The sequence below is a fragment of the Pelecanus crispus genome, chromosome 2 (genome assembly GCF_030463565.1).
Source record: "Pelecanus crispus isolate bPelCri1 chromosome 2, bPelCri1.pri, whole genome shotgun sequence".
Lineage (NCBI taxonomy): Eukaryota > Metazoa > Chordata > Aves > Pelecaniformes > Pelecanidae > Pelecanus > Pelecanus crispus.
The window spans coordinates 137,816,783-137,829,889 of record NC_134644.1 but is presented as its reverse complement, the minus strand read 5'-3'; the positions used below and the strand labels follow the sequence as shown (position 1 = coordinate 137,829,889).

General features: G+C 40.7%; 1 protein-coding gene across 6 annotated transcripts in view; it reads right to left on the bottom strand.

Annotated features, from left to right (window-relative positions):
* Positions 1 to 13,107, bottom strand: part of SULF1 (sulfatase 1) — a 63,148-nt gene that overhangs the window by 15,824 nt on the left and 34,217 nt on the right. For all 6 annotated transcript variants that reach the window (XM_075704815.1, XM_075704817.1, XM_075704818.1 and 3 more), the window contains one exon: positions 12,770 to 12,899. In XM_075704815.1, the coding sequence (XP_075560930.1) occupies positions 12,770 to 12,899 (130 nt within the window). The remainder of the gene's footprint in view (positions 1 to 12,769; positions 12,900 to 13,107) is intronic.

Here is a 13,107-nt window from a genome sequence, read left to right as displayed (position 1 = left end):
CAGCTGTCAGGGCTGTTTTCACCAACTCTTTTTTTTCTTTGAAAAAATAAACTTTGTTTCTTTGTTCTGTGGCTCAGAATTTCTAACATGATTCAGGGGAAAATAAAAAATCCCCACAGATGAAGAACTGGTTCAGTTGTAGGGTTCCTTGGAGAAGGGAAGGACAAAATGTGGCTGTGATTTATAGAAAAATACATAAACCACTAGCAACATATAATTTATTTCCTTACCAGTGGTCAGAGTTAGGACCTGCACCCTAAGATGTGCCCCCGCAAACTATGCCACTCAGACCTGAAAACACTTCTAGCTCTTTATATTTTACATGAGAAGGAAGAAGCCTGAAAGCGCGATACCCCCGGCCACCCTCCCAACACCCAGCAGGTGCAAGCAAGGGAAGAACCTTAGGGACAGTAAACAAAGAAATTAGCTTGGATAAACTCCTTTGGATACCTAAGTCTTGAGATTTGTATCAGAACTGGGAGAAAAAAGTGCAGCCTGGAAGAATTAACTGTAAAAGGCATTGTACGCGTGCTGAATATCAGAGCAAGTGCGGGAGAATGAGAGGAAACAGAGTTTTTCCAGCTTGTCTGCACAATATCTGCCTGACTTGATTATCAACATCACTGAAACAGATGGAGGATTCCAGGTGGATTTTTCCAGTGGATCCCACTGTCTTCACATTTCAAATTAAAAAGCAACTGGGACTTTAATTTCCTCTCCACACCGAACTGTCTTAAAACACCTAAATGTAATGTTTTTTTTTTTTTTTTTAGCATGGATACGTGCTGACGGATCAGAGCTCCTTTGCCCATGCCCAAAGCTTGCCATATATGGCTGCTGGGTTATAGCTGGCACTCGTAACACCCTACCCAAGCTAAGAAGCCTGTGAAGATCTTAAGTCAGTTGTAGTCTGAATAACAATAGGGAGAACCAGAAATAGCTATGTTTGTTTATAATTGGAACACAACTATAAATGACTATTACCCAATGAGTTTGTTCACTTGTGCATTTTAAGCCACAATGACCAGACCTTCCATACAAAGCAATTAAGTTTGGCTGGATAGTGTAGAGAACAAAACCCAGTAATGCTATTGATAACTGGAACCTTTTAATTGCAGTTTCAGCTAAGTTTCCCTATAATGCATCCTTTTTTGGTTCTCTTCACTGAATAGCATAACCTTTTCTTGCCTCATTAATAATAGCAAAACAGCTAAATGCTGGTCCTAATGGAGTCCCCAGCTTAATTTTTGAAATGGACACTAATATCAGAGCACACACATTTCGGTAAGTCTCTTCCATTAACTAATGGCTGCTCTGGACTGTTTTAGGGGTGCTGTCAAACTGACTGAAGAATGAAGAAAGAAAACTAAGCCTCAGGTAGATTTGCTGACCTGATAACCTGAGGAGTGAGCTGATGCGGCTCTGAACCGCAGCAGCATGGGAGCACTCTCTGGCCTAATGTGTGGGCTGAGCTAAAAGATGGATCGATCCCATGCTCAGAGACCTTGCCTGTGGATTGGCATGACTCTGATCCCAGAACAGTAAACCATCTGTAAAAGGGCCATAAGCCTATGTACATCTGATGGCTGCCTGAGAAATTACACTCGTGCCCAGACTTTCAGTGTAAACCCACACCTACAAGTGACAAGGTGACTTTCTACAAGCGAAGGTGTCTGAGAGCTACAACGCTTTGCTGGATTTTATTCTGCAATAGCTTGTGCACTCTTCCTACCGCAGCAAGAGGTGATTGTGACAGGATAAGAACTGACTGCACCACTGTATTTCCTGTGTTTATTGGGTACATGTTACATTTATAAACACATGGCACTAGTTTTTAATGAGTCTCAAAAGCACCATTTTAAAGGAAAATAAGTATTCTCTTTGTCTAACATTAATTATAGCAAGAGGTTCCAGGAGTGGCTTCAATAGATCACTTTTAACAGTATTATGACTAACATTGAAACAAGACCCTCTGTGTCTAGTACAAGCCAATAATAGTTCTGTATTTAAAAGAGGGATTAAATGGGATTCAGTTCTTTTTTTTTTTTTTTTTTTTAAATTTACTTTAAAAAGTGTCATTATAAAGATGCTTCAGAGTTCTGAGATGGAATTTTTAGACTAACTTTCCTGAATCCCTGCCCATGCCAGTATAATCAGGCACTGAGCATGCATTATGCAGTAAGTCATAATGGTCCTTCTGCTCATCTTTAGATCTATAAAATGCATTAATGCACATAAAAGAAGATTCTGAATGATGTGCTGCCCCTTTCCCTCCTCTGTTTTCTACCTTCCTTCCTGCTATGAATACCAAACTATTCTTTGAAATTCAGGACTATGAGGTTCAGTTTCTGGGTCCCCATCTCTCCATCAATAAAAAAATATCGGCACATACAAAACCTAAATATGTCTTCATTAAATTTTAATTTGTAGATGTTTTCTTATTTTCCCCGTGTTTATCTTCCTTCTCATGGTGATGTTTCACAAGACACCTAAGCCAATCTAACAATTCACTGTTGCCATAGGAATATCGGATAGTTCCGGCTTCTGGCTGCATGCTGACTTAAGGACCCCTGCGCTGATTTATTCTCTCCCTCAGTAGGAGAAAATAGGACTAACTCAGAATTAAAAAAAACCCCAACTAACAGGAGAGGAAAAGCAGGACCCTGCCATTTGGCTGCAACAAGCTGATATATCCTTTCAGTTATGTTGTGAAACTCAACCCGTGTCAGCCTTTTTCCCTGTCAATGACTCACCTTTTCCTTCTTTCATCTCATTTCATCACCTACCCTCCAGCAATTATTTCCCTCTCACCTCAGCTCCCCACCTCCAGTTTTCCTTCTGCCTCAATTTAACTTCAGAGGGGAAGCAAACATGGAAGAGGATCCTTAATACCCCCACACCAATGGAGTGCTGAAACCCCCACTTGAATGCTGGTGGGACTATCCTGCTGTGAGGGGCTTTGCTGGTTTACAGCCACCCCGAACCAAAGCAGGGTCTGTTCTGCAAGGGCGCTCGAGGCCCTGGCCGGCTCCACGTGAGCCCTCCCTGCCCTTGGCAGCAACTTGCAGAGGCAGCTTAGGATAGGTAGAAGGACTGAGCATCGTTTGGGGCTTCAGCTGCTTTAATCTCTGCCAAACGTGAAGCTTAAACTCACAAGTACACGTGCCTGCTCCTCGGTGGGGAGGCAAGCACCAGACTGCAGCAGGACTGCGGCAGGAGCTTTTCCGCGGGTGATGTCATTGGTATGATGCATTTTCATCTGGGGGTAGAAGTTTGCCCTTATAAAGTCATTTCAAAGGCAAAGGGGAGCAAATGGTCTGGTTAAAAGGGTATTGTTTGTACTTGGTGGCTTTGCTTTGCGCTGCTGCTGGCACGGCTCCAGTTGTGACTACACGAGCAAGACAACAGCAAATGACTTGATAACCCCCTTGGGACTCAGTTTCCTGGTATTAATCAGTTTGTGCCACTGCCTTAAAATTAAGCAAGTCTATTTCATTACTGAATATAATTAAGGCATAAAAATATACATTCAGCATGAATTATTGTGATGTGCTGCACTGTAAATACCCACTTAAGCAGGATTTCAAGTCAACTTTGTTTAGTTAATAGACTGTGACAGCTTTGAGAGAGTTCCTGCCCCCTTATAGAGAGGGGAAATTAATTAGACAGTTCCTGAAAGGTGTCTTATGAGTAGGCAAGCTAAGGTTTTCTATGAAATGTAATTACCCGGTATTTGTAGTAGACACTTCAGTGTTAAATATCTTGTCAGATTTTATCACAAAGCTGAAACCCTGAAAAACATGCAACCGGAAATATAACACTGCAACAATATTTTTACAGGTGCTTTTTCATTTTGGTAATGTATGACTGACTTTGAGTATTATTGCTCAGCCTAGGGAATGTTAAGATAAGGCGTGAAAAGGAAGACTTCATGATTTTAAACATGCCATCACGATCGCATTTCCCTTTTTTCCTGTTTCAAAAGGTATAACCTAAATTTGAAAACAGTTTAGATGAAAATACCATCGTGGGCTGTGTATGTGTGTACCCCTTTCCTCTATTAGCAGCAACCAGATATGGGTGACTGTCAGGGGACCTGATGTGATAATACCGGTAAGGGAGTCTGGTTTAGGGCTGTGCTACTGCAATGAGAACGGAGTGCTGTTTTTGCTTTCTCTGCGCCACTCAAAAAGGCCATGTCACACAGCATATTGCAAAGTGCCCTGTAATTAGTTGGCTATGGTAAATAGTATGGAGCAGCAACAGTTTATTTCTGCTGAACTGGATCTGAATACTGAGAAATGTTTACGGGCTAAGGCCATGTCCTCTACGCATTCCCGCAGAGCAGTCATGAACCCTGGTCCTGACTGAGGCTCCTAAGTGCTCCTGGAAATACTAATCTCTGTTGTTACATCTCAGCAGTATTTGAACATTGCATATGAGTGCAGCTGTTTCACAAGGATGGTGTGCCAGGTTCACTCAGGGAATTTGGAATTGCTGAATTTTTGTGGAACAAAAATCTCCTCCTTGAGTTTAGAACTGGGTTGACGCTGCCCATAAGGGCAGGTCCCAATTTTTGCACCACTCCCTCATAACTGGACCACCTTCTATTGAATCACACACAGCTCCAGAGTCTACTGACGTTAATATACTCAAAACTGGTTATGTATATACCGCTTAACACCCTGAGGAAGCATTCTTGAAAAGTGCAATGGTCAGTGGTTCAACAGATAGGGAAACAATTTGTCCTGTAAGAACTGGTGTAATATAGGGGGAAACGTATTACAGACTTCAGAAATATATTCAGTTAAATACACAGGGACAGAACTGGAGGAAAAAAAGAACGAAGAAATTAATCACTGTATAACAGAAATAACTTCATGAAAATTGCCAATTTTGAGCTACTTCACAGTGTTTAAGAAATGGAAGAAAGAGAAAATAGCCCAGGAAGTCTACAGACTATACAATTTCGTATTCTTGACATACAGACAAGATTGATTTTAAGTGTCATAGCTATAGCAGTTCTCTAGTTCATAAAAAAATGCATGGACTGCATTGTCAGCTCTAGAAGTGTAGGCACTTAGATTGAGACATCAAATATTTCACCTCCAGAGCATTCTCTACGAAATCTATTAGCTTGTCTGTAGTTACAACTCAACATCAAGAGACTTCTGTTATTATCCAATAAATGTCCGCTCTCAGGTGCAAACAAATAGGAGCCAATGAAGAGGATAATTTTAGCCTTTCAGTTATAATAGCAATACCGGTAATAATGAGTTACTACTGGGTCATATACACTTAATTTGCAGAGGACCTAATTTATACTGTATTTTACTGGATACTTTAAAATGGAAACTCTGCAAAAAAGGAAGCTCAAAGGAGTACTACAGAAAGTGCTAAACATGATTCTTGCATAATCTATGTTTTCTGTCTAAATATTTCTGGTACATAAAATTGCTTTTTAAGGTGCCATTCTACCAAAAAGTCTTTCTCTTAGAGAACACTGATAAGATGGTGGTAAAAATGCTGGACACAGTTCTGCATTGAAAGAGATGAAACCAGTGAAACCAGTGACGTTCCCAGACTAGAATATCTCTGGATTTTATCCAGAATAGAGCTGGTAGTTCAGATTAAGAATTGCTTAAATTTGAAGAATTGTCAAATCTAGAAAGAGCTGCCCCCTGTTTAGTAGGAAACTTAAATATTTAGGCTGAAATGTGAAATATTTAGGCTGAAATATGAAATACCATGCTTTGAAGGATTATTTTCAGAGATAAAGGAACTTATCTTCATATTTGGATTGAACTCATGAACAGGGTGGTATTTTAACAAGGAATAACATAATTTCTGGCAATTCCTGTGAATTCTTGAGCAACTATGTTGCTGGCATGTTTCTGTCAGCTATGAGGGATGACTCCGACAGGTCTAAACAGAGCAATAGCTGCAAGAGTTGTTCACGAAAGCACTGAAGTATGTACTTAGTTTTAAGCACATAACTGGTCCCAAACACATATGCTTCCAGTTAAGCCTGTGTATAGATGCTCTGCTGAATTATGACTAAGAAAAGGTAGTATCAATGGGCAGATGGCAAAGAAGAGCCAGCTTCAAACCAATGTTCTGGTAAAACAGGTTGATGGGATTAGTCGTCACTGCTTTAAACACAAGCAAATGTTGCTACTATGAAGAAAAAAAATATTTTCTTTCTTGCAGTAATCTACACTGACTGGGCTGGTAATACCTTGCTTTAGGAATGCCGTAAGAAGCTCTGTCTGAATAGGTGCAACATGATAGAAAATGGAGAAAGACAAGCTGAGGCTGGAGGCAGCATATGGAATAGCAATATGTTAATGCACTTTTGCATGCTCATCACTGGTGCCTTTTGACTCCTGCAAACATCAGGAGGTTGTTCGGAAACCAGGAGGATCCACGAGTGATGTTTATATGACATATCATAATTTTAGTTGGGTTTTAGTGGGTGCTCGGGGTCTGGCTGTCAGTTGCTGGCCAGCCATCTGACACTTCTGGCCAGCTCTTACCGGCTTACGTGTTTTTATTCATACTCCACAGCTGGTCATAAAGCTGACCTTTACAAATGTATGATCTGTGATATTTATTTTATGAGAACACAGATACTTGAGCCAAACCAGACTACACCTAATAAGCCCCCTTCTAATTTCCCCTACAATATTATCTGTAAGCTGATTGATAGCAAGTGTTCTTTTAGCATTACAAATAGCATTACATTTCAACTGAATGTTGATATGATGTGATAAATATGAATATGAACAAAATAAAATTAAATTCTTACACTAGATTTTTAAATGGCGAACGATACGTAAGAAATAAGAGGTATGTACAGACTACATAACATGCTCTTTGGATCAGAGCCAGAAGAATCTTGCACATTTTACCACAGAGCTGATGCTTGGATTCAGCAACATGTCTCCAGTGACTACCTATAAACCCCTAAATCACTGTAAAATACTTTGAGACCTAATCACCTAAAATCTCACTGTACAGTCTTCAGGTGTATTGTCCAAACAGAACATTATTTCTTTAGGGCGGTTTTGGGATGCACTCGTCAGGAGGAAACACAATATTCTGCATCTCTAAAGCTGAGGTGCACGAAAAAAGGGCACAAGGAAGGTTAGCAGCTATGGCATTATACTTGTCCAGCTCAGTTTGAGTTCATGGTCATACATGTCATACGAACACGGGCAGCAGGACACATTTTTCTGTTCTGCCCACTGTCAGTGCTCGTTGGAGTTTCAGGCCTTCGGTGTTCACAAACTGGCAGGTATTGCAGAGCAGATGGTAGGAGATGTATGCCCATAAAATAAACAGACCTACTTCTGGGTTTGGTTGCCGAGTCATCCAACCTAAGAGCTGAAATTTTAAACACAAAGTTGCACAGTCCTCATTTTGGGAGGGTGGGTTGGGGTTTTTTTTCCCCTGTTGGGAAAATTTTAAAATAAGGTGGTTGTTTGTGTAATTTTTGTAAGAGGATAAAACCGCATGTTTGGCTGTGGATTTGATACTGATTGTAATTAATGGATTGAACAGTACACCGGAGACACCCGGCCTATCAGTCACAAGACCTCAAAAGGTAACTGCTATCTGGAAAACAGTGTTAAGTCCCAGAAGTCAAAATTATGCCTCAAGAAAATTCCTGTGACTCAGACTGGTGGAGAGAAAAAGAATAAATACTTATGAATTAACTAACTCATTAATTACATGTTTAGGTAAGGGAAGAGAGAAAGAAAAAGTATAAATGAAAACAGTTAACATGCTTTTATTTGATATTTGCTAAGTATCCATTAGTATTTCATGGATGGGAAGGTGGAGTGAGTTCAACAAAAATAACCTGCCAGAAGATTTAAGAGCAGCTTGCCTCTAAACCTCCTGAACTAACATATATTCTCATCTCAGGTTATTTCAGTGGAAATCTGAGAAGAGATTTGTGCCGTGATAAGGTTGTATTAACCCAGAGAAACATTTGTTCACATGCTATTATTTCTGCTCTATTGGAAAATTAACAAAGTTTTAGTGAAAAGTTTGCACTGATTGTTTCCCGTTCGTTGCAGATGAATAGATATTTCTATACTGTGTACCTTATTACAGTAAAGCTGAGAGGGAAATATGTATCAATGAGATACAAAAAACCTCCCTGCAAACCATTTAAGTGCTAAAACCCATCAATAGTCACCACCAAACCAACGGGGCTCAAGCAGGTGACCTCAGTAAGTTACACCATGTAAACTGGTGACAAATTTGGCATACAAAGGAAACCTCTGGTTCCCATCACAATTTCTTGAGCGCGTTCTGGGATGTGAAGGAGGGTCTGCAAAGGAAACTTCTACGCTGCCCCAAGCCCCAAAGCTGAGCAGAGAGCCCACCCCGCTGATGCTCCCTTTGCAGGGGAAGTGAACCTGGCCTGAGTGTGATGGGACAGGCTGTGCTGCAGGTGAGCGCAGGTCAACAGCTGGGTCAGGGTGGGAGCCGAAATCTAGTCTGTATCCAAACATGATCATAGAATCATAGAATCATAGAATGCTTTGGATTGGAAGGGACCTTGAGAGATCATCTAGCCCAACCTCCCTGCAGTGAGCAGGGATTGATATGGGCAGGTGACCCATAACCAACTTACAAGATGGACAAAATTAACAGCACTTCCCAAGGTATGAAGCTGAGGAGGAGGAAGAAAACATGAAATCCTTAAGTCCAGGTATTAAGCAAGCAAAAAATTAAGAGCATGTGCAATTGCTGGAAGGAGCATCTGGAGGTCATTTAGTCCAACCTCCTCCTCAAAGTAGCAACAACATTATTAGGTTTTGAAAGTATTCCTGGATGGGCCTTCCACAGCCTCTTTGGGCTCCAGTGCTTAATCACCCTTATGGTAACATTTTTTTCCACACATCTAGTCAGACTTTCCCTTGCTGAAACCTGTCTGTTGCCGATAACTGTTTTGCTGCGCACCTCCAAGAAGTGCCTGGGTCTGTCTTCTCTCTAATTAGCCATTAGTTAGTTGAAGGAAGCAATTAGGTTCCCCCTTTGCCTTCTGTTCTGCTGGCTAAACAGCCTCTGCCCCTCCTCAGTGCTTCCTGACCATCTCTGGGGTCCTCCACTGGACTTGCTCCAGCTTACCGATGTCCCTCTGCTAATGGAGGTCCCAACCCAAATGCAGCACTCCAGCTGCAGCCCACAAGCACCAAGGAGAGGTGAGTAATCGCTTCCCATGACCTGCTAGCTGTGCTCTTGCTAATGCAGCTCAGCAGGCACGGTCCTCTCCTCCACAAGTGCTGACCCGAGTTAATGACTGGCTGTACATAACTCAAAAGCGAACATATCCATGCAGTTGTGCACATCTCGTATCTGATATGTTCTCAAGGAGGTGAGTGAACTTTTGGAAACTGTCCTCCCGTAAAGGGGATTATGAAAAAATAGCAAGGGGAGAGTGCTCTACAATGAAACTGATGCAGTCTGTCCATGGTGCTAAGAAATTTAAATTAAAAAAATCATGGTGAAAGTAGTTTAACTTAATTTTGCATATATTTATATTTATTTATATATTTATAGCTATTTTTTCTTAATAAAACTTTTTTTCTTTTGTAACCCATAAGGCTTACTGATTTGCAGCTAAATGTAATCTGTAATCTAAATTTCCTATCTCTTATTGGCAAACAGTAATTTAGCAATTATACAGATGTTTAATATTTTCTCTTTTTTTCCATTTTTTATGTTTATTTAATTTTGGATAGACATTGAGCATAGAAAAGTTGAAATTTTGAAACTTTCAATTTAAAAAAAGTGTCTTTACTATGCCAGGTTCTTTTTTTTTGTTGTTGTTGTTTAGATGTTACTTATTAAATAGAAAATAAGGAAAAGCAATTATTTTCCTGAGTACCACATCCTTGGAGATTTTGGAACTAGCAGGTCTCAGGATCACACCTCATTTTAATACAGGAAAACCAAATTTTCTTCTTTTTCAGCTCCCAGTTGTGTTCTCCATTTCAAATGAACTACATATTGACTAAAGTAAATTAAAATGAAGAACAAGCTCTAAATGTATTAGACAGTACATTGGTGTATTAATTCACCAAATGCTGCTTCTTAGTTCCAGACATTTAGCAGCAACTTCCCACAGACCAGTAATTTCATTATTTAAAAATCTGTCAGCAATCACTCATTCTGTGAAAGCGATTTTAATTTAAGTGATGTTAACTGCAACCGGTTTGAGTAAATGTAGGAAGTATTGTAAACCATCATAATTAAAATGAAGATTTTTTTCTCTATATGCACCTATGTAATTTAAATTAAAGATACTAATCTCAGAAGATAAAACAAAGTTAAGACCCACATAACAATATTTCCACTTTCTCTTTTCCAAGAGGTGCAAAATGACCAGGGGAAATCAGCTGGAAGAACCTCATATTAAACTAAGATGCCTCATACTGCACATTGGAAACCATCTGGGCTAAAGTAAAATTATTTGGCTTATTAACTTTTAATTTTCTTTAAGAACTTTTCTACATGGAAAAAATCCTGCAGACACTTATTTCACACTGCAATGCTTTGCTGATGTTCTTGTTATTTCCAGTGTTGCTCTTTAAATTCATACCCTTCCTATTCTATGTTGGCTTTCCTGGGAACACTGTATATAGGCCATCCCTGAGAGAGAAACTGCCCTTGCTCTGTCTGACGGGAGGTCTCTGTAGGCACGTTTAACACTGGCATCCCTGCAAGAAGCCTTCAGGATGCTAGAAGTATGAGGGACAACTTTGGTCTCTTTGTTTAAGAAAATAATTTATATACACCGATGGCTAGGTCTGAAAATTGGTCTTAAAAAGGGCAGTTCAGCCCTGTCTTCCATTCAGCCGTGAGGGATCACTGCTGGGCTCTGTGGACCCAACGTATCTTCTGCATTTAGACCTTGATGGGAGTTCATAGGTGGGAGAGCTTCTCTCAACCACCATTGCTCTTGTAAGCTCCTTGCTGACTCAAGGCCTTCTCCCTCTGCCCTTTGATCAAACGGGATTCACCAATATGGGATGGAAAGACAAGTCTACCGCAGTGGGCTGGGAACACGTGAGCAGTGTTTCCCACTCCTTCAGGTGTGATATCTGGTCAGGATACTTAACATTTTCTATTCACACATGGAAAAGTAAAGCTATTCCAGGCCTGGATTTTGGCATAAGAGGTAATAAATATAAGAAATAATTGCAAAGAAAATATTTTGGTATTTTAAACCCAAACATTTTAGCGTCTAACAGTCTAAATGACTCCATTGATTTCCTTTAGTTTTTATAAAAATGTTCAGTTTTTCAAATTTAATCTCTGTTTACAATGGCAGTGTTTGAACTCCTGAAAACTTTGCTCTTGGGTGAGACTGCGATATTGTGTATATCCCTTCAAAAGTGGCAACGTTTAAGGAGTATGTGTGAGGTGAGAGCTGTGGCAGAGGACATGACGGAGGATGTGCCAGCCAAAACATATTCCCATCCAATCGGGGATTAACCGAGATTTACTGTAACACTACGCTCTAATGAACAAGAAGGGGAAAGGTAGGGACGGAGCATTTCTTTAAGTGAGCGAGCTCTCCCCAGCGCCCTCCGGTTTGTTGTGTGGCGGTATACCTGCCCTGGGTGAAGCACCATGGGTGGCTGCAGATGGAAGCGGAGGACAGTGAGGCTTTATGCTCCCGTTCAAAACAGCTTACCGATATTCCAGCGCCAGGCCTACAGCTGGCTGCGGCAGTCTGAGCAAACATCTGAGGGAAAGGCGCAAGCGCCTGCCCGGGAGAAATGGCCTCACGCTCCTCTGGGGAGGTGCGTGGGGACGGGGACGGAGGGGGAGGATGGCAGGGAGGGTGCAAGCCGCTGCCTGGGGGCCCCAGCGTGCGCCTGGTCGGAGGTGGTGGCGGTGGGAAGGCATACAGCTCCCTTCCACGTCTCCCCAGTAAATTCATCTTCATAAGTTACCGTAGGTGTAGCATTGATTCAGAATGGATTGAAGAAAATTTGGGGTCAGATTCACTTTTTCTTAATTTAGCTCCTTCCCTGTATACACACTACAGAGCTGCAGGTGTAAGCATGCTAGTCAGGGGTGCGGTAACTTCTGGTTTTGTGAGCAAGCAATTAGATCTTTGTATCAGTCAGGCATTATACTGAAATCATTAAGGCTACGAGAAGAAAAAGTAATGCTTGTGTATGGGTGTCACTGTCCTTACAGTGACCTTAAACAGCAAGTATTTCTGAGCAAGGGGACCCTTCTATTAAAGGTGTTTCAATAAATAATAAAGCATGATGATTACCAAGTGTGTTGTCTAGTTGTTCATCCCAGCAAATGAAATCGTGTGGAACTGTAGGACTAAGTACTTCGCTTCAGTAATTCTGAATTAGCCCAGTGAGTACAAGCTTTCAATGCTCAAAAAGGTTCTCGCCCTTATTCATAATTATAATAGAATTATCTTGCATATTTAGCAATGCACTGAATCAAAGAAAGAATAGTCATCTAAGGCTATATTTGAGCACAGGAGTTTTACCATAAGCCCTGTACTGAGATGGCAAACTAAGGACCAGCCCTCCAACACCTTAAACTGGACCATCGCTTAGAGCAATTTGTGTCTGGTTTTCTTTGTTCTGAAGATATTCAGAATAATGGTCTTTTAGCTATCTACCAAATGCCATATTCTTCAAATTCTTTTGACCCATAGTGAAAAATAGGTATTTCGTGTAGCACATAGAAGACTGGCTTCAGGTTCATGGCTTACCTGTCCTGGTTGTTCACAGGCTGTCTGGTATCTTGCCTGTTGGCATAATTCTTTTACTCTCTCATATTTTGGTAGTTGATTAGACTGCTGAGTGTTTTTGTTGGGTTCCTCCTTCTTGCGTAGAAATTTGCTTTAAAAAAAATAAAGTTAAATATTTTAGATACATACTTCTAAACACTGGAGATGGTGAATGTAGCTGGAAAAGCAAAGCTACTTGAAGACTTAATGTCTTCTCAGGGAAAAAAAATCCCCACATTTCTGTTACTGACCTTCAATGTAGGTCGTGTAGTGAAAAAAAAGGCTCAAGTGATTTGCTGGAAATTACCCAAAGAGAAATA